The 20,042-nt window shown below is 38.8% G+C and overlaps 2 protein-coding genes and 1 pseudogene across 3 annotated transcripts; all 3 read left to right on the top strand.

The window, feature by feature from the left end:
- Positions 1-13,766, top strand: part of LOC132059807 (putative late blight resistance protein homolog R1B-17) — a 31,239-nt pseudogene extending 17,473 nt beyond the window's left edge.
- LOC132059806 (uncharacterized) lies at positions 437-7,855 on the top strand. Of its 2 annotated transcripts, XM_059452585.1 has the most exons (3): positions 1,054-1,133; positions 4,827-4,887; positions 5,453-7,855. In XM_059452585.1, exon 3 carries the CDS (start codon positions 5,878-5,880, stop codon positions 7,012-7,014), a length of 1,137 nt encoding a protein of 378 aa, XP_059308568.1. In that variant the 5' UTR covers positions 1,054-1,133; positions 4,827-4,887; positions 5,453-5,877; the 3' UTR covers positions 7,015-7,855. The 2 variants fall into 2 exon arrangements, 1 of the variants encoding a protein (XP_059308568.1); XR_009415741.1 differs by lacking the exons at positions 1,054-1,133; positions 5,453-7,855 and adding an exon at positions 437-715 and having other exon boundaries at positions 4,827-5,095.
- Positions 13,767-17,382: 3,616 nt separating the features above from the next.
- LOC132059804 (F-box/kelch-repeat protein At3g06240-like) lies at positions 17,383-19,761 on the top strand. Its single transcript, XM_059452584.1, has 2 exons — positions 17,383-18,663; positions 19,398-19,761. Exon 1 carries the CDS (start codon positions 17,539-17,541, stop codon positions 18,607-18,609), a length of 1,071 nt encoding a protein of 356 aa, XP_059308567.1. The 5' UTR covers positions 17,383-17,538; the 3' UTR covers positions 18,610-18,663; positions 19,398-19,761.
- The last annotated feature ends 281 nt before the right edge of the window (positions 19,762-20,042 follow it).

The following is a 20,042-nucleotide window of genomic DNA, read 5'->3' as shown; positions in this document are numbered from 1 at the left end:
AGACTGAGTAAATTTGATGATTTAATTGTCGCAACATTCTATGAGAAGACTCACTCAGCTAAATAAATCTTAAGCACGTCTGTGGTTTCTTTATACTTCAGACGCGGCCGTGCATATTTGTAAGTTATATTGGAAGCTTTTATTTGGAATAAGGTACAAGGCATTCTTCTTTTAATTGATAGCTGAATAAACATAATCTGTTTTGACTGATTAAATATTCTTTGGGACTCTGCATTGCAATAGCTAAAGATTTGCAATCTTACTGAATTGCATACCAGTAAGGTATGTAGGCTGTGGTTTCTATATTAGGCTATAACTGAACTACATGAAACAGGTTGCCTTGTTAGTGGTAGATTTCAAGGGTTATGGCCTTCACTGTAATAACCCATATTTTTTTCTAGGCTTAGTTGGTAATTTTAAAAAAATAAATATATATATATATATATAGAAGAATTAAGTAGTACAAAATAAAAGAAAAGGAGGATTAAAGGGTCCTTAAAAAAAAGGGGGGCAAAAAGAGATGTGGGCCAAGCCCACAAAAAGAAGAAAAAGAAAATAAAGAGAAAAAGGAATAAAAGGGAGTGAGAGAGAGAATCAGACGTGAAATTGCAGAAGCAAGAAGCCGAACAGAGGAAAAAAACGCAGAGAGAAGAAAGGGAGAAAAAGAGAGGAAAAGAAAAGAGAAAAATAGGGATTTTCAACCCTAATCATCAAGGTAATTCTTCTAATCTTTTATTTAAGTTTATTACATATTATGGGTGAATCTTTATGGTGAAAACATGGGGATATTTTGAGTAATTGAGAAAGTTTAGCTCTAGGGTTCTTCAACTAAAATCATTGATTTGAAGGGGCAAACAACATCGGATTTTAGAATTCTATATATCGTTGGAATCCTCTCATTGAGGCCTTTCCGAAAACATAAGTCTTGTCGGGTTTTGAACACATTGACCAGAGGGCGTTTTCGTCCTTTAAAATTTGACTTTAACCATTTAAGCCTCTAAAAATATAGAAGTGGTTTACCCTAAGGGTTTTGACCATTATAAATCCGTTTTTGTATAGTTTGAGGCAATCCGGAGACTCGAGAATGCGAGTTTTTGAATTATTGGGAAGTGTGCTTGAATTGTGAATTTGAGGTAAGTGAGACTTTAAGCTTTGGGTACTTGCTTTTCAAAACCCGTTTTAAAAATATGTTTTCTGTGCCTGGTCCATGTGTTGGGGCGAGCGTGTGCTTGGCAGAATCGGTGGTCCCTAAGGCCAACCGCATATATTTTATTTTCAAATAATCCAAAACTCTCTTTATAAATTATTTTGTGATGTGATATAGCTGTGAGCCATGATATTGGGGCATTGTTGTCACGACCCAACCCCGTGGGCCGCGCGGTGTCCCTAACCGGACACCCGTACGTACCTATCTAACGTATCCGCATGCCGATAGCTAATTCGGTCGGACATACATAAATTCGTACGTATATAAAATACATCGCGCGTAAATATACGTACATAAACATAATTAGACCCGTACACTAGCCGCCGAGGCTATCATAACGTACGTAGTCGCAAACTCGAACATACGTACCGACCGGTGACAACCCACAAACCCACGTACATGTCTACGGTGCCTCTAACATACGAACGAGAATGGGGACCGAAGACGGAACACGGCCCCCGCCGTACCCAAATGATCATATATATAGAACAAACAACAAAACAGAAGATATATACAAAAGTATCGGCTCCGTATCAAAGGGAGCTCTTCAAACAAAGAGACCGATAACCTAAACGCGCGGCGGCGTACCGTGCGGCGCGTCCGTACCGTGGCATGTAACACAAATTTCGAAGAGCAAGGGGTCGTACGAAAAGTGTACCGAGTATGTAAAGCGAAATGTAACATACATAATCATAATCGAATCGAATACGTAAAACCGTAACGGATTTAATCGGATCCATACCGAGTCGACTTACGAGCGTACGTACGTAATCATAATATGTCGTATTTGAGGAAATGCGGTCGACGGAGGCACAATACGTACGTAGATACGACGTGACAGACAGACTCTCGTACGTAACCAAGCACTCGTGTAAGTATGACGGACGGAATCGAATCCGGATCGTACGTACGAAATGTGACAGACGGATCCTTATCCAAATCGAGTTTCGAGATCGACGCAGTCATAAGCATATACGTACATACATATCATAAATCGGATCCCGCCCTTTAAGGGACGCGTACGAACCCGGCCCTCGTAGTACGGGACGCGGTGGACAGACAAATCGTATCAAATGCCATCCCGGCCGCCATCCCCATAATATCACATAATCGATCATAATCGCATCATAACGATAAGACAGATCCCGGCCCGCACATCCGAGGGACGCGGTGAACAATGCAGTGAAAGTGCACGAATCACAGAACCTGGCCCGGGCGCAGTGAAGGAAGCGTTGAGGCATCCACGAACAGACTAATGAGAAACCATATACATACAGACCGACATACAGACTTAATGTAACTGAAATAGTTCAGAAGATAGGTCAAATCAAAGTAGTCAGATTATGTCGTAGCGAGTATCCGTAATCGTTTCGATGTCGAATAATATCAAGATTCGTAAAGATAATCATAATGCTTATTAGTCAGCGGACGGAAACATAATTAAGAGTTACCTATGAAGAACGAACGAGAAATAAATCGATTTGAACCATACAGGGAGTATCAGGGTTTTGTGGGCCCACCTCGGACCCAACCATAGTGGCGTACGTAAATTATGGGTGATAAACCTTAGGGAGTCGTCCGTAACCATCTTAGGGTATTCCGACTCCATTTATGGAGGTTAGGCACATATAGGCAATTTTGCCGATAAAAGGTAAAAGAATGAATCCATATTACTGAATGGTTTTGCGCTATTTCCAATCTCAGAGTATGAGAAGCAGAAGTGCGATCGCGGCTCGCTTTCAAGCCTACTACACTCAGAACATGCCAAAGAATGAAAGGCAAGACTTTACATACCTTTGTTGTGCCTTACGCTCGTCCAATATCGATTCTTGTTTCGTCAAAAATCTGCAAATGGTCACCTTTACCAGTTACTATTCATGAGAGCTAACATTTCAGCTTTGGTTAAATACTTGTCTACCGAAATTTCGGCAGCACCTCCACTATAATTATAATACCCCGAGATTCAACTCGGCTCAAACAACCAACAACAACCAAACAACATCCTTAACAACAACAACAACAATCGATCTAAACACATTCTAACATGAATAGTACTACTTTCTTCATAATATCATAACTTCCATTCTAACTTCAACAATGCGACCCAAAGCTACCAAACTACATTATTTTCCTTCCAAACTCATTAACGATAACCATAATTCGCATTTAAACCTTACTTCCATGCTTATACAAAAATCACATAAAATTCACCAAATTCCCCATAACAACATACAACCATTTTCAATGCCGTCTCAATTCATTAAACCTTTATTTATGTCATAAGAATCATAACGACACAACTAACATATTAAACAAAGCAATTCATCACCATCTTACACTTTTCCATAGCCACGGCCATACACTAATTTTGCCAACTCTCACTAATTCATTTAGCTTCCACTTCCAATACAATTTCTACTATAACTACAACAAGATTCCAACATAAATTCAAGTCATCATAGTCATGCAATATATGCATACTCACGGCCAACATGCATACCACCCCAACACACAAAATTTTCATGCTTTTCATTCATTTTCCACTTACTACATCATACATACACCTCCCATAACATAACAAAAGCATAAAATTCTTACCTTTCCTCAAGTTCTTCACTTGCCACTAGAATTGTCCTCTTGCCAAAATAATTATACTAAATTGTAGAGAGCCTTGCACTTAGTAATAATCCCACAAGAAATGAATTTTTGAACCAAGGATTTAGCTCCAAGAATTTTTTTTCTTTCTTTTCTTTTCTTTTCTCCTTGGCCGTTTTTCTCTCTTGTTCTTTCTCCTCTCAATTTTTCTTGATTTCTTTTGATTTCTCTTGAAAATTCTAGAGATGATCATGAATATATATCTCATGAATAATTTGTCACATGATAGGCACATGGAAATTTTTATTAATTGGGTGGGCTTGACCTATAGTTGGCCGGCCCCCCTCTTGTTTTGGGCCTTAATTTCATATATTTTTTTTGAGCCCAATTCTCCACAAATCATATTTTATCATTCCCGAAACAAATTTCCAAAATTCCAATTTTTCCCTTAAGCCTTCTCCGGCGTTTCCACATTCAAGTTTTCATATCCGCCACACCCCTACTAAGAAAAATTCAAACATGGCCTTCTTTCTCATAAATCACAATTATTTCGAATTTTTCGATTATGCAAAAAGGCGGGATATAACAATTGTGTATGCTTCCCTTAGCATTGTGTATGCTTCTTGATTATATTGGGGCATTGTGTATGCTTCCCTAAGCATTGTGTATGCTTCTTGATGATATTGGGGCATTGTGTATGCTTCCCTTAGCATTGTGTATGCTTCCTGACATATTTGGCACATTGTGTATGTTGCCGGGGATTCATAGTGTTGACTAATTCTTTAACTGCCACTTATGATGGTTCGTAGTGTAAATTATGTTGAGATATATAATATATTTGATAAACAGTGGTTTGGACCTTTGTTGCTATTATATAATGATATATTCATGTGCATAATATTTTTGTGCTCGTGGTATGTTTGTATTTTCTAACACTTGTTCCAGGGGTATTTGAAGTGGCGGTTGAGGATCTTACTGGGTTATATTTATGTATAACTCACTCCTTACCTGCATGTCCATGCAGATACTGTCGTTGAGAACGAGGCTGGTAATTGAAGACTTCGTGAGTGGATTTTGTTGCTGAGGTGAGCCACCGCATTGTTCGTGGAGGCAGCCATTTCAGCTTTATCTAGTTTATTTCTAGTTATTTCTTTTAATTTGGTTTACATGCCCGACACTCAAACTCATGTAACTCTGTTAGATGCTCCATGGTCTTAGTGTGGGATGTGGGCTAGAGATTCTTTTTACCTTAGCGTTGATTGGTATTCATAAATCGATTATGGATTTGGTTGGCGACTATTTCTCATTTTATCATTAATAACGTTGTTGGACCTGCACTTATTTGCTTTTAGTGCTTTTGTAAATAGTTAAGAGTATGACATAATGATATATGGTGCGCCTAGCGGGTGGTGTTTGCTGGGTGCCAATCACGTCTAGCGGGTGTTTTGGGACGTGACAAAGTTGGTATCAGAGCTTAGGCTTTAAGTCCGGGTCCATGGAGCGTTGTTTAGTGTAGTCTTGTTCATGGGTATGTAGGCGCCCATACTTATGAACTTGAGGCTACTGGACATCTAGGAATTTTTCCCTTCTTTCATTCCTTGTTCGTGCGTGAGATGAATCAAGTTTAACCTTGTAATATTTATTTCGCAGATGGCTAAGAAACGCGCATCTTCATCTGCTAAACGTGGTCTTGGATGTGAGCGGTACCCGCGGTGGTAGACAAGCTAGTGCTCATCAGACTAGAGCTCAGACTAGGACTCAGGCCACTCCTTAGCCTGAAGTTGTGAATGGGGTCAGCCCCGAGTTGCGTCAGAGCAAGTGCAGGAACAAGTGGTTCAGAACACTCCACCAGCACTAGCTGCTACCCTTACTATTGCTATGCCCGCAGATGTGGTGACCAGATTATTGAATGTGTTGGAGGCATTGGCGCCTAATCATGGTGGAATTCCAGGTCCTCAGGCTACTTCACAAGCACAAGCTCAAGTTCAGTTGAATGTTGCAGCTAATCAGACACCTCAGTTGGCCCCTCAACAGGTTGTCCAGTCTGCAGGCAATCCAAGGAGTTTAAGAATTTTATGGATCTTAAGCCACCAGAGTTTGATGCTTCACCTACTTCTATTGAACCTCAGAAGTTCATTGATCGTTGTGAAAAGATATTGACTACGTTGGGGCTGAAGGAGACTCGTGGTGTGGAATTTGCCACTTTCTTATTCTCAGGGTCTGCAGAGTCTTGGTGGATTTCGATTCAGAGAGGTAGACAAGCAGGGTTACCACCTATTACTTGGTCAGAATTTTTAGCACTGTTTAAGGACAGGTTTATTCCATTAAGCAAGCAAGATGACATGAGACGTCAGTTCAATAATCTGCGGCAGGGAACTATGACCGTTACAGAATATGAGGCCAAGTTTACAGATTTATCCAGGTATGTACCTTATTTGGTAGAGGATCCGAGAGAGAAGGTGAGACGATTTGTGGATGGACTTGAGCATCGCTACCGTGGTCCTGTGGTACGAGATGTGCGATATGGTACCTATTCCGATGTAGTTGACACTGCTCTCCGTTACGAGTCCTATCTAGAGATGGATAAAGTTGAGCGTGAAAGCAAAAAGTCACGTAACACAGGTGGGTTTAGTGGTGCTCCATCTGGGGGCAAGAGTGGTTTTTATCGTGGGCAGTCCAGATCTACTCAGTCAGAATCAGTGGTGCAGTCTTCTAGTGGTTATTCCGCTAGACAGGGCCAGCAGCAGATGCAGAGGAAGGGTAATAGCTCATATCAGTCAGGTTATCATCCGAGGTGTTCTAACTGTGGTAGAAATCACAGTGGTCGTTGCTTTGGGGCAGATGGGGCTTGTTTTACTTGTGGTGAAAAGGGGCATATTGCTAAATACTGTCCTAAAGGAAATTCTGGTGCTAGTCGAGCTACTACACAGCCGCAGGGAACTACTACAGCTACACAGGGTCAGATTCAGCCAGCTAGGACCGCTCCACAGGGTGCTCGTGGACAGGGTCGACAGGGTGCACAGGTTGCTCAGGGAGGGGGTGGACCGCCGAGATTCTTTGCTATGACCAGACAGGATGTCGAGGCATCTAATGCAGTAGTCACAGGTATTATTACTATTGGGTCTCATGGTGCATATGCTCTTATTGATCCCGGTTCTACGTATTCGTATGTATCTCCTTCTTTTTGCTATATTCTTAGAACGGGGAGTTGAGTCTATTAGTGTGCCGTATGTGGTAGAAACCCCAGTGGGGGGGAGTATATTAGTGGATAGAGTTTATAGAGATTGTGTGATATCCGTTCAGGGCAGGGACACCGTAGTTGATCTATGTGTGTTACCGATGTCCGCTTTCGATGTGATTATGGGCATGGATTGGTTGGCATCATGTTATGCATCGGTTGATTGCTATGCTAAGCTTATACGTTTTAATTTTCCTGGAGAAACTTTAGTGTGGAAAGGCATGATCCCTGTGACTCAAGGAAAAATAATATCTTATGTAAAGGCACGTCGAATGATTAATCATGGGTGCTTGGGTTTTATTGCCACCGTTCATGATACTCGAGCGGAGAATGTTACTATTGATAGTGTTCCTGTTGTTCGCGAATTTGCGGATGTTTTTCCTGAAGATTTACCCGGCCTACCCCCCATGAGAGAAATCGAGTTCAGCATTGATTTAGTTCCAGGGACTCAACCTATCTCTATTCCTCCATATCGTATGGCTCCAGCCGAGTTGAGAGAACTGAAGGTTCAACTCCAAGAGCTACTTGATAAGGGGTTCATTAGGCCTAGTGTATCGCCTTGGGGTGCACCCGTGTTATTTGTGAAAAAGAAAGATGGCACGATGAGAATGTGCATTGACTACAGGCAACTGAACAAGGCGACTATCAAGAATAAGTATCCATTACCTCGTATTGATGATTTGTTTGATCAACTGCAGGGTGCTACTCATTTTTCCAAAATTGACTTGAGATCAGGTTATCATCAGCTGAGAATCAAGACTGAAGATATCTCCAAGACAGCTTTTCGGACAAGATATGGGCACTTCGAATTTTTGGTGATGTCATTCGGGCTGATTAATGCCCCTGCAAAGATTTATGGACCTCATGAACGGGTATTCAAGCCATACTTAGACCATTTTGTGATTGTATTCATTGATGATATTTTGGTCTACTCTCGGAGCGAGGCCGAGCATGGACAACACTTGAGAATTGTGCTACGTACACTTAAGGAATGAAAGCTTTATGCCAAGTTCTCAAAATGTGAGTTGGTTGAGCACGGTTTTTTAGGACACGTGGTGTCCCGAGATAGGATTCAAGTTGATCCAAAGAAAATTGAAGCAGTTCGAGATTGGCCTCAACCCACTACTCCCACAGAGATACGTAACTTCATGGGACTAGCTGGATACTACTGAAGGTTTGTGGAGGGTTTCGCAAAGATAGCCGTTCCATTGACATGTTTAACTCAGAAAGGTGTGGTATTCCAGTGGTCAGATGAATGTTCAAAAAGTTTTCAGAAATTAAAGACCGCATTGACTACGGCTCCGATTTTGACCTTACCTCGATGAGGGTGGTTTCACTATTTATTGTGATGCATCTCGAGTCGGGTTGGGTTGTGTCTTGATGCGAATGGTAAAGTGGTAGCTTATGCGTCTCGACGATGAAAAGAAACATGAGAAGAATTATCCAACTCATGACTTAGAATTGGCTGCAGTTGTATTTGCACTCAAGATCTGGCGTCACTATCTTTATGGTGAGCCGTGTGAAATCTATACTGATCACAAGAGTTTGCAATACATATTCAAGCAAAAAGATCTGAATTTGAGACAACGACGGTGGTTAGAGTTGCTTAAAGACTATGATCTTACTATTTTGTATCATCCTGGTAAGGCGAATGTGGTGGCGTACGCCTTGAGTAGAAAGTCTATGGGCGGTACTGTCCGATTCACCGTCGAAGAACGACCTATGGCTAAGGAGATTCGTGCATTAGCCAACCGCGGAGTTCGGATTGATCATACAAAATACGGGCGGTGTTACTTGCGGTTATGGTGGCACAATCGTCCTTAGTGGGGCGAGGTCAAGTCTTGCCAATATGAAGATCCCCGTCTTGCTAGACCGCGAGATCGAGTGCAAAATAGGGGCGTTAAGTCATTCTCTATTCGATGGCGAAGGCGTGTTACGTTGTCAGTGGTAGGCCGTGTATTCTTATGGTGGGTAATGTGAAGCAACTAATTCTTGAAGAGGCTCATAGCTCGCGATACTCCATCCACCCGTGTGCTACGAAGATGTACCAAGACTTGCGTGGATTATATTGGTGGAAAGGTATGAAGGCTGATATTTTGAAACATGTGACAAGTTGCTTAAATTGTCAGCAGGTCAAATATGAACATCAAAAACCCGGCGGAGTAATGCAAAACTTGATTATCCCAGAGTGGAAGTGGGAAAAGATTACGATGGATTTCGTAGTTGGTTTGCCGAATACTTTCAAGAAACATGACTCAGTCTGGGTGATTGTGGATAGACTCACCAAATCCGCTCATTTTATACCGCCGGGTTACTCATACCGCAGAAGCGATTAGCATATATTTACCTCCGCGAGATAGTACGACTTCATGGTGTGCCTATTTCTATAATATCTGATCGAGGTGCACAATTTACTGCTGAGTTTTGGAAGTCTTTTCAGAAGTCGTTGGGTTCACAGGTCGAGTTGAGTACGCTTTTCATCCACAAACCGATGGACAAAAGATGAGCGAGTTATTCGATTTTTAGAGGACATGCTTAGAGCTTGCGCGATTGATTTTGGTGGTCATTGGGATGATCAGTTGCCTTTGGCAGAGTTTCCTTATAATAACAGCTACCAATCGAGTATACAGATGGCGCCGTTTGAGGCTCTATATGGCCGCAGGTGTCGTTCACCAGTTGGATGGTTCGAACCGGGCGAAACACAACTATTAGGTCCAGATCTGGTTCAGCAAGCCTTGGAAAAAGTTGCATTGATACGAGAACGGCTTCGGACAGCACAAAGCAGACAAAAGTCCTATGCAGATAAGAAAGTACGTGATATGGAGTTCATGAAGGGGGAAAAAGTCTTTTTAAAAGTATCCCCTATGAAAGGAGTTATGAGATTCGGTCGGAAAGGCAAGTTAAGTCCTAGGTACATTGGTCCTTATGAGATTTTGGATCGAATTGGGTTGGTGGCATATAAACTTGCTTTACCTCCGAGATTGTCTACTGTTCATCCTGTATTTCACGTGTCTATGCTAAGACGATATGTCGGTGATGATAGCCATAAGATTCAACCAGAGGATGTGGAGCTCGATGAAAATTTGACTTATGAAGAGGGTCCGATATCTATTCTTGATAGGCAAGTGCGACAATTGAGGTCGAAGAAGGTTGCTTCAGTCAAAGTGTTGTGGCGTAATCATCCAACCGAGGAGGCTACTTGGGAGTCTGAGGCGGATATGCGAGATAAATACCCTCATTTATTTGACGCGACGTGTATGATCTAGATCCGTTCGAGGACGAACGTCATTTTAAGTGGTGGAGAATGTAATAACCCATATTTTTTTCTAGGCTTAGTTGGTAATTTAAAATAAAAAAAAAATATATATATATATATATATATATATATATATATAGAAGAATTAAGTAGTACAAAATAAAAGAAAAGGAGGATTAAAGGGTCCTTAAAAAAAAAAAAAAAAAAAAAGGAAAAGAGATGTGGGCCAAGCCCACAAAAAGAATAAAAAGAAAAGAAAAAGAAAATAAAGGATAAAAGGGAGTGAGAGAGAGAATCAGACTTGAAATTGCAGAAGCAAGAAGCCGAACAGAGGAAAAAAAAAACGCAGTAGAAGAAAGGGAGAAAAAGAGAGGAAAAGAAAAGAGAAAAATAGGGATTTTCAACCCTAATCATCAAGGTAATTCTTCTAATCTTTTATTTAAGTTTATTACATATTATGGGTGAATCTTTATGGTGAAAACATGGGGATATTTTGAGTAATTGAGAAAGTTTAGCTCTGGGTTCTTCAACTAAAATCATTGATTTGAAGGGCAAACAACATCGGATTTTAGAATTCTATATATTGTTGGAATCCTCTCATTGAGGCCTTTCCGAAAACATAAGTCTTGTCGGGTTTTGAACACATTGACCAGAGGGCGTTTTCGTCCTTTAAAATTTGACTTTAACCGTTTAAGCCTCTAAAAATATAGAAGTGGTTTACCCTAAGGGTTTTGACCATTATAAATCCATTTTTGTATAGTTTGAGGCAATCCGAGACTCGAGAATGCGCTTTGAATTATTGGGAAGTGTGCTTGAATTGTGAATTTGAGGTAAGTGAGACTTTAAGCTTTGGGTACTTGCTTTTCAAAACCCGTTTTAAAAATATGTTTTCCGCCCTGGGTCCATGTGTTGGGGCGAGCGTGTGCTTAGCGAGAATCGGTGGTCCTTAAGGCCAGCCGCATATATTTTATTTTCAAATAATCTAAAACTCTCTTTATAAATTATTTTATGATGTGATATAGCTGCGAGCCATGATATTGGGACATTGTGTATGCTTCCCTTAGCATTGTGTATGCTTCTTGATTATATTGGGGCATTGTGTATGCTTCCTAAGCATTGTGTATGCTTCTTGATGATATTGGGGCATTGTGTATGCTTCCCTTAGCATTGTGTATGCTTCCTGACATATTTGGCACATTGTGTATGTTGCCGGGGATTCATAGTGTTGACTAATTCTTTAACTGCCACTTATGATGGTTCGTAGTGTAAATTATGTTGAGATATATAATATATTTGATAAATGTAGTGGTTTGGACCTTGGTTGCTATTATATAATGATATATTCATGTGCATAATATTTTTGTGCTCGTGGTATGTTTGTATTTTCTAACACTTGTTCCAGGGGTATTTGAAGTGGCGGGTCGAGGATCTTACTGGGTTATATTTATGTATAACTCACTCCTTACCCGCATGTCCACGCAGAACCGTCGTTGAGAACGAGGTCGGTAATTGAAGACTTCGTGAGTGGATTATGGTCGAGGCGAGCCACCGCATTGTTCGTGGAGGGCCATATTTCACTTTATCTAGTTTATTTCTAGTTATTTCTTTTAATTTGGGTTTACATGCCCGACACTCAAACTTATGTAACTCCTCGTTAGATGCTCCATGGTCTTAGTGTGGGATGTGGGCTAGAGATTCTTTTTACCTTAGCGTTGATTGGTATTCATAAATCGATTATGGATTTGGTTGGCGATTATTTCTCATTTTATCATTAATAACGTTGTTGGACCCGCACTTATTTGCTTTTAGTGCTTTTGTAAATAGTTAAGAGTATGACATAATGATATATGGTGCGCCTAGCGGGTGGTGTTTGCTGGGTGCCAATCACGTCTAGCGGGTGTTTTGGGACGTGACATTCACCAACTATTTGAATTGTAACATTCCCGCATATATTTATTAGAGAAATTTAGGCATCATCAGATGTTCCAGACGTAGATTTTATTTTTGAATTAACAACATTAGTTTCCACAGAAGCGGTGCTTTGACTTGAAAATGGTGACTTCAACATTGAAAAATGAAGTAATAGATCCAATAAATTAACTTTTTTATATCTAAGCACTTTGATGATTGTACCTTCAAGAAGAAACGAAGATAAGTGATGTACCTTAAATAGTAGTTTCTTTTAAGGGGTTCAATTGTTGATTTGATCAAATGCTTCTTTTCTAGACCTTTGGTGCAACTATGGATGCAGTTAAACCAGCAAAAAGGGTGAAGTGTGGCTATATTTGGACTGGAAGCTTCAGGCCTTGCTGTGAGTCTCCATATTGCAAATCACATTAATGATCTACCTTTCTTCTGTTTTGTTCTTTCCCTTTGTTTACTTTAAGTAATCTTATTATTTATCTGATCCCATTTGATCAGGCTGCTCTGCTGAAGGAGCAAGAATTGCTGGTGCTTCAAGGATAATTGGTGTTGATAGAATGGAGTAGAAGATTCGAGGAAGGTAATTAATTAAGCTGTACCTACACATGTGCCAATACTATAAAACTTCTTGTATCTTCTACTTTCTTGATCCATTGTCTTATTTAGTTCCTTCCTTATAGCTTGTCTTATTGCAAAGCAACTCATTTATGAATTTTACCTCTTTTCTACAGCTAAGAAATTTGGTGCGACAGAATTTTTGAACTCAATGGATTCTTTCCCTAATGGATCAATTTGCAACAAAAGAAAAGAGGCATCCATGAGTCAGAAATTGATAATTTTTTATTGGATTCTTGATTGCTTGATCGGTAATTGTTGAGATGACTAATGGCGGAGTCTACAGGATTCTTGATTGCTTGATCGGTAATTGTTGAGATGACTAATGTCCACAGTAGCGTGGAACGTACTTGCCACATTGATGCTATGATTTCAGAATTTGAATGTGTCCAGGACGTATGTTTATATCAGAATTTGAATGTGTACGTTCGAATTACTACATTAATTTTACAGGAAAATAGATGCTAATGAACCTTATAATTTCAGGGCTGGGGAGTGGCTGTTCTTATAATTTCACACCCTATGAACTTATTGAATGGAAGGACTCTCAAGGGAACCTTCTTTGGAAACTACAAGCGTCATCAGTCGTCCCGGCCTTCCTTCTGTAGTTGAGAAACACATGAACAAGGAACTTGAATTGGAGAAGTTCATCACTCATAAATCCCATTTGCTCAGATCAACAAGGCTTTTGAGTTAATGATAATGGACAAGGTCCGCTATCGATCTATTTTTGCATTAAGACAGTGCAGAGTCCAAATAGTTTAAGATTTATAATAATGGAAAACAAAATGCAGCAAGCATAAATGAGACTGCAAATATGTATATGAAATATCTAACGATAAAGGATTCAGTAAATTTGATGTCTGTGTCCAACCAATGTAAGTGACAGAGGATCTTTACATGAGATATAGTGTCATCTTATCCAAGTCACATATCGATTGATAAAGCCCAAGTTAGTTAGGTACATCAGTTGCTATTGTTATTACACCCTTCTACCGATGTTGCGACATTCTCCAGCACCCCTTTATAAATTGCGTACATGATAAGCTGCAGTATGCCCAAAATGGGCCCAACACCAGATGAAATCTACAATAGATCAAGATAAATATATACGTAAGCAGGGGCGGAAACACCATTGGGTGTGGGTTCGCGGGAACTCACAACTTTTATCAAAACTTTGTATTTATAATGTGAAATCCTTCAAATATATAAGAATTGGAATTTGTAACCCAAGAATAACAGTATTAACAGCTTCTAAATTTAACCCACAAGCTTCAAATCATGAATCTGTCTCTGTACGTAAGTGATTCACTTCATTTGAGAAATTAAAAAAAAAAAAAAAAAATTGAGGGAGACTGTACACTTGCTTATGTAGATAAACCATGAACCGCAAGATAGAGCAACAAAGAATGAGAGCCAAAGTGGCACGTAAAATGTTCTACGGTATTGCAGTAAATTTTGCAAAGGAGTGTTGAGAATATCCTCCTTTGGCAATAACTGCTCTAGTCTCATTAATAGTTGAGCGAGCAGATTTGTTTGTTCTGATTAAATTCTTTAGCGGCAACAATCTGTTCGTCTCAACAACCAATGGGACTAGAGCAGTTATTGCCGTTGTTTACATGCTGATCTTCCTCTATTGGAAAATGTCAGCACTAGTAGTGACTAATGTTCTGATGACAATTTAGATTAAAAGAGTTGTTCACGAGCTTTTAAACGGATGTTATGAAGATGAAGAATGAAAGCACCTCGCGCAATTGGGGTGTATTTATAGTATAATGGAGACGAGCTGCCAGCTGGATCGGAGAAAGTAATTATTTGCGTCAAAACTATAGACATATGTGTTGTATAAAACTGCACAAATATATATAGGAGTAGGCCAAGTTATATTACACATTATAAAGCGGCAAAGCGCTACAATTAGAAATAGTTATAGTGTTTTTAAATTACTATATTTGCTGCCCAAAGAAAATAATTAAATACGGAATCATAAACTTTACATTGAAATGAAACTCGTGTGTCGTGGATTTTTGCAGAAAAGGCATGACTGGTTTGTTTCACAATCATTTTGCTACTCATTCTGTTTAATTAGAGGTAAAGAAACGCGCATGGCATACTATCGTGTGACATTTTCATGGCATATATCTCACTTTTAGACTCTAATGCTAAACGTGTGGAGATTCCACAAAGCCTCCAATCCAATACAGTCCAGTATTTTTAAAAATGCGGGCCTAAGGCGATGCGTTGTACCTGATAAGGTTTGAGGTATAAGACTCGAGGCACAGGGCATGTATAAATCCCGTGGATTTTTAATTTTTAATATTTTATAAATTACTACAAAGGAAAAGGCCAAAAATTTGTCTGAGCTTTTCGAAATAGATGAATTTTATCCTCCATTGCATTTTTGGCTCAAAAGTGCCCTTGACATTAAGTTTCTGGTTCAAAAATACCATTCGTAATAGGCAAGAAAAAGCTAATACCTGACAAGACAACCAACCATGATAAATTCCTTTGTTGTCAAACTCTCTAATTAGTCCCGGTCACTCTGCCAAAGTGTGTTGACTCCAATCTCATAATCATTCATAAATTATTTGGCATTGATATCAAAAGTATAAGGTTAAAACTATCAAAACTCCTATTAAATATCTCCTTTCTTTTCCCATGCTACATGGCACACTGACCCTTTAAATATTTTATGTAAGGTGTGTTTGGTATGAAAGAAAATGTATTCCAATAAAATAAGTTGTTTTTCTACTCAGTTTCTTGTGTTTGGTACGCAAGTTGGAAAATGTCATTTTAAGAGCATTTGCATATACTCAAAGCAAAACCGCTATGAAGTTTATGAATTCGGAGTACAACTTTGATGGTGCGAAGTACGGTTTGGGAGGTGGGAGGGTTGGGGGAGGGGGGCCGGGGGCGGTTGAAAAAAAAAAAAATTAAAAACTTCTTAAAAAATGAAAATTAAAGATTTTTGGAGGGTGGTGGGGGTGGGTGTAAAAATCTAAAAAAAAAAAAACAACTTTTAAAAACTTTTTTTTTAAAAAAATTAAACTTTTTTGGAGGGGTTGGTGAAGGGGGGGGGGAGGGGAGGGGTCGCGGGGTGGTGGGGATAAGAAATTTTTTTCTATTTCTTATAAAAAATTTATAAAAGTAAAATAAAATATATGAAAAAGAAAATTCGGAGGGGGGTGGTGGAAGATAGGGGTTGGGGGGGTGATGGGGTAGTGGAGTGGGTTTGGGGATGGGGTGGGTGGTGGAAGGTAGGGTGTGGGGTGGCTTGGGGTGGGGGTTTAGGGTGTGATGGGTGGGGGGCATGGGGTTGGGTTTGGTTGTGGGGGTGGAAGTTGGGGGTGGTGGGGGGGTATGCGGGAGCGAGTTGCGGATTGCGTTGGTGTGTATTTTGTTAATCCGGAAAATATTTTTTCCTCAAATTTTTATGGAAACATTTTCTCCTTTTTGGAGGCAAATATTTTACAAGATCTTTAAGTGTAACCAAACAAGAGAAAATATGAAAACATTTTCCATCGTACCAAACATACCCGTAATTTCTTCTTTTATTACATTTTTTTTTAAATAAGTGAAATTTGATTTTCACTTATAAAATTTTCATTGTTTCAAGTAAAATTTATATTCAAATAGAACTTTAACTTTCAACTATTCAATTTCTACTGCACCAAAATATTGTCCAAAGAACAAGTCGAAAGATAAAATTTTATTAAAGTGAAAACGCTTCTAATTTTCGGAAAGCCTGGAACGAATGTTGAAAAACTTTTCCTGCTAAAATTTATTTTTAGTTTTTTTGTTTTCTTTCTAAAATTGAGAAAATACTAAAGTACAATTGTGAGAAAATGACAAAAATGCCTCTTATGTTTGAGGTAGGTTTAAGGTTGTCTTTTCCATTGCACCGGATAACTTTGGTCCTTGAAGTTTGCCAAAAGTTAACACTTTTATGCTCTATCAAATTTTTATCGAGATTTGTTTGTTATATTTAAGGAGAACTATAAAAAAAGAATAGCGGGAACTCATATTTAGAGATTAAATTATTGTAGTTTCTAATATTTTGATTTATTTTTTATAAATTGATCTAGCTTTTTGAGGTGCAATTTCTGCTATTTGTTATGCCATTTTGGTCTCTATTGCATTTTTTTAAGATTTGATGGGTTTTCTTGGTGTGTAATTTTTTTTTTTTTTCATTTTTTCCTTACAAACATATATTATATAGTTAATTATTTGAAAGAGTCTAAAATTACTCCCTCCGGATCAAAAAGAGTATCCACCTAGCCATTTGTACACCCCTTAAGAAAATATTAACTCCTAGAATAAAATAGGTAATTTGACTAAACTATCCTAATTAAATAGGTATTGGGATTTGATCACATACCACTTCATAGAGGAAAATCTAGAAAATAACGTTAATTCTTTCTTAATTTGATAAATGGATACTCTTTTTGATTTAAAAAAAATTAAGTGGATACTCTTTTTTATCCGGACGGAGTATCAAATTTTGACAAACTTAAGGGAACAAAACTGTTCAGTGCAAACTTAATAGACCATTTTGAAGCTTACCTCAAACGTACGGAACCATTTTTGTTATTTTCTCTGTAATTGTCGGTTTACAGATTCAAGAAAATACACTAGTCAGATAGGTCAATAGAGGTTTGTGTCAAAGCAACGGTGTAAATTTCTCCTCCAAATCCAAATGCAACCATGGCCATGAGCAAAGCTGAAACCTTACCTCAAGAAATTATAATTGACATACTTTCCTTGCTGCCTACAAAATACATAGGCCAATACAGGTATGTGTCAAAGCAATGGTGTAATTTTCTGTCAGACCCACAATTCATCAAATTTCACCTCACTATCCATGCCCATAAGCAAGAAAAGAAACTCATTTTTATCTCTCACTCTCATGCTCTCCACACTATCATGTTTAACCATAATGGAACTGATGTCACTTCAAGAAAGCTTAATTTTCAGGGGCTCTCACACAATTGGGTAAGAGTTGTTGGCTCCTGTAATGGCTTGGTTTTGGTAGTGAATGAGGAAAATATTATATTTTTAATCAACCCCACAACCTTAAAGTACCATAGAATTCCAAACTTTGATTTGGCTATTCCCAAGCTTGATAGTTGTAGTGTGTATGGTCTAGGGTATGATTTGGTTAGTGATGATTGTAAGGTGGTTACTCTTTCTCGTTATCGAGGGCGTATTGACAGTACTTTTGTTGATGTCTACTCTTTGAGAATGGGACTATGGAGGAGACTTGAGAGTTTACCTCATTATCGCGCAGTTCGTATGCGCGCTTCTGGGGTATTGGTAAATGGGCCTTTGCGTTGGTTGGCTAGGAAAGCTCCTGATTTTTCATATGTAATTGTTGCTTTTGATTTAAGTACTGAGAAATTTTTGGAGGTGCCAACACCTACTACTCTTGATAACAATAATTTATTGTTTAATAAGCTTTCGGCTCTTAGAGGGTGTCTTTGTATGTTATATGATACATTAGAAAATGAAATTGATATTTGGATGATGAGGGAGTATCGAGTTGAGGAATCTTGGACCAGATTTAGAGTTGCTAGAATGGGTATTGAGTATGGATTGGTACCATTTTGTACAATCAGTGATGACGATATTGTATTGAATGTGGATAGAGAGAAGTTGACTGTCTACAACATGAAAGAGGATCAGTGGAGAGATATGAAGGTTGATGGAATAACTGCTAAGTTTGAAAGGACTGAAACTTTCATCGAGAGTCTTGTTTCTCCTATGTTTGGCAAATAGCAAGTGAACTGAGAGTTACCATATTGCATAATTCTGAGATGATGTTGTACTCAGGTATTACATCAATATTTTCATCATTCCTTATTACTTTTAGTGTATTTTGCATAATTTTTTTGATTTTGGTCTTCATATTTCATCAATAAAATGAATCCATAGAGTTTTATGCTGGTAATTCTTTTGTTCTCATAGAGTTGTGTGAATGGTAAGTCGTTGGTCCTCATAGAGTTTTGTGATGGTCATTCTTCATTACTGAAGGAAATATACAGTGATTAACTGTATTACATGAAAAAGGAAAAACTTTGATTTGTCGCTTGCATCAATTCAGCATCACAAAATGGTGGTGCTTTCTAAGGGGGAAACAATTGCTACATTGGGCATACAGTGTCTTGAAAAGAATAGTTTCCAGATGTTTTCACTCTTCTTTGAATCATGAGGTAATCTCATAATGGACTAATATATTGTGGCTACTTTTGTGCAATACGGGTTTTAAGCAATTTTACCATAAGTCCCATCTAGCTGCTCTAAATACAGAAATAACATTTATGTTGCTACCTGCATGATCGTGTAATTATCAAGACTGAAGATCAATGTTGGCTAGTGTTATAGCTTAAAGCAGATTAATGGTTCAACATATTGTCTTTTACTTATAAGATAAGCTCTTTTGAACTCTTGATGTAGAAATATGTTGCTATTTTCTGGTTCAGTTATTTGCTACAACAGGATGGTTTGTCACTGATTGTCTTGTTTGTTCAGTAATTTATTCAAAAACCACTGTTTTATTTGTGTAGGAACACTGTGGTAGCAATCTTGATAGGTAATAGTATCAGCAGTATTATGAAGGCATTGCTCGAGGTGCTGCTGAGGAACTGAGGGACCTTTTCGAGCGCAGGATAGGTCATTGAGAGATAGAGCTAGCCTATTCGTTATGAGAAAATAGAAAGAGTTCGTTGTATCAAACTATCAACAAAGTGTATTAGTCAAAAACGCTTACTTAAGCTCATCGATGTGTACTCCTAGGCTGTGAAATAGAGCGCAGACTAGGAATTGAATCACCGCTAATCGCTTTTGGTCCCAAATCTTTGGGGTTGCTTTTTCCTAGAACTTGCACGAGGTATCACAGTGGGGCCTGTCTTCAGTCCGGTTCTTGGGTTCGGTCGCGCCTCTTTGAAATTACATCCCGCTGATTGACTACTACATCTAGGGACGGGACTGGAGGTCTTTCTTTATGGTTATGAAATCGCTTTGATTCCACCACCCTGCCATATCCACTCTCCCCAAATCTGAACTCGTATTTGAAGAAGAAAGATAAGGAAATCCAATTAGAGATAAGCTGCCCATGAGCATCATGGCATAGGTAAAAGGGAATGAATATTGCTGGTTTTCATATTTATTCTTCTGAAGTTGCCATCATGTTACAATATATAGTCTACAGG

The sequence above is a fragment of the Lycium ferocissimum genome, chromosome 6 (genome assembly GCF_029784015.1).
Source record: "Lycium ferocissimum isolate CSIRO_LF1 chromosome 6, AGI_CSIRO_Lferr_CH_V1, whole genome shotgun sequence".
Taxonomy (NCBI): Eukaryota; Viridiplantae; Streptophyta; class Magnoliopsida; order Solanales; family Solanaceae; genus Lycium; species Lycium ferocissimum.
Note: the sequence above shows the minus strand (reverse complement) of the source record. Positions and strands in the feature narration are given on the sequence as shown.

What these genes read in the sequence shown, in the direction of transcription:
- LOC132059806 (XM_059452585.1), top strand. Translation starts at nt 5,878, where the DNA reads ATGGATCTTAAGCCACCAGAGTTTGATGCTTCACCTACTTCTATTGAA.
- LOC132059804 (XM_059452584.1), top strand. Translation starts at nt 17,539, where the DNA reads ATGGCCATGAGCAAAGCTGAAACCTTACCTCAAGAAATTATAATTGAC.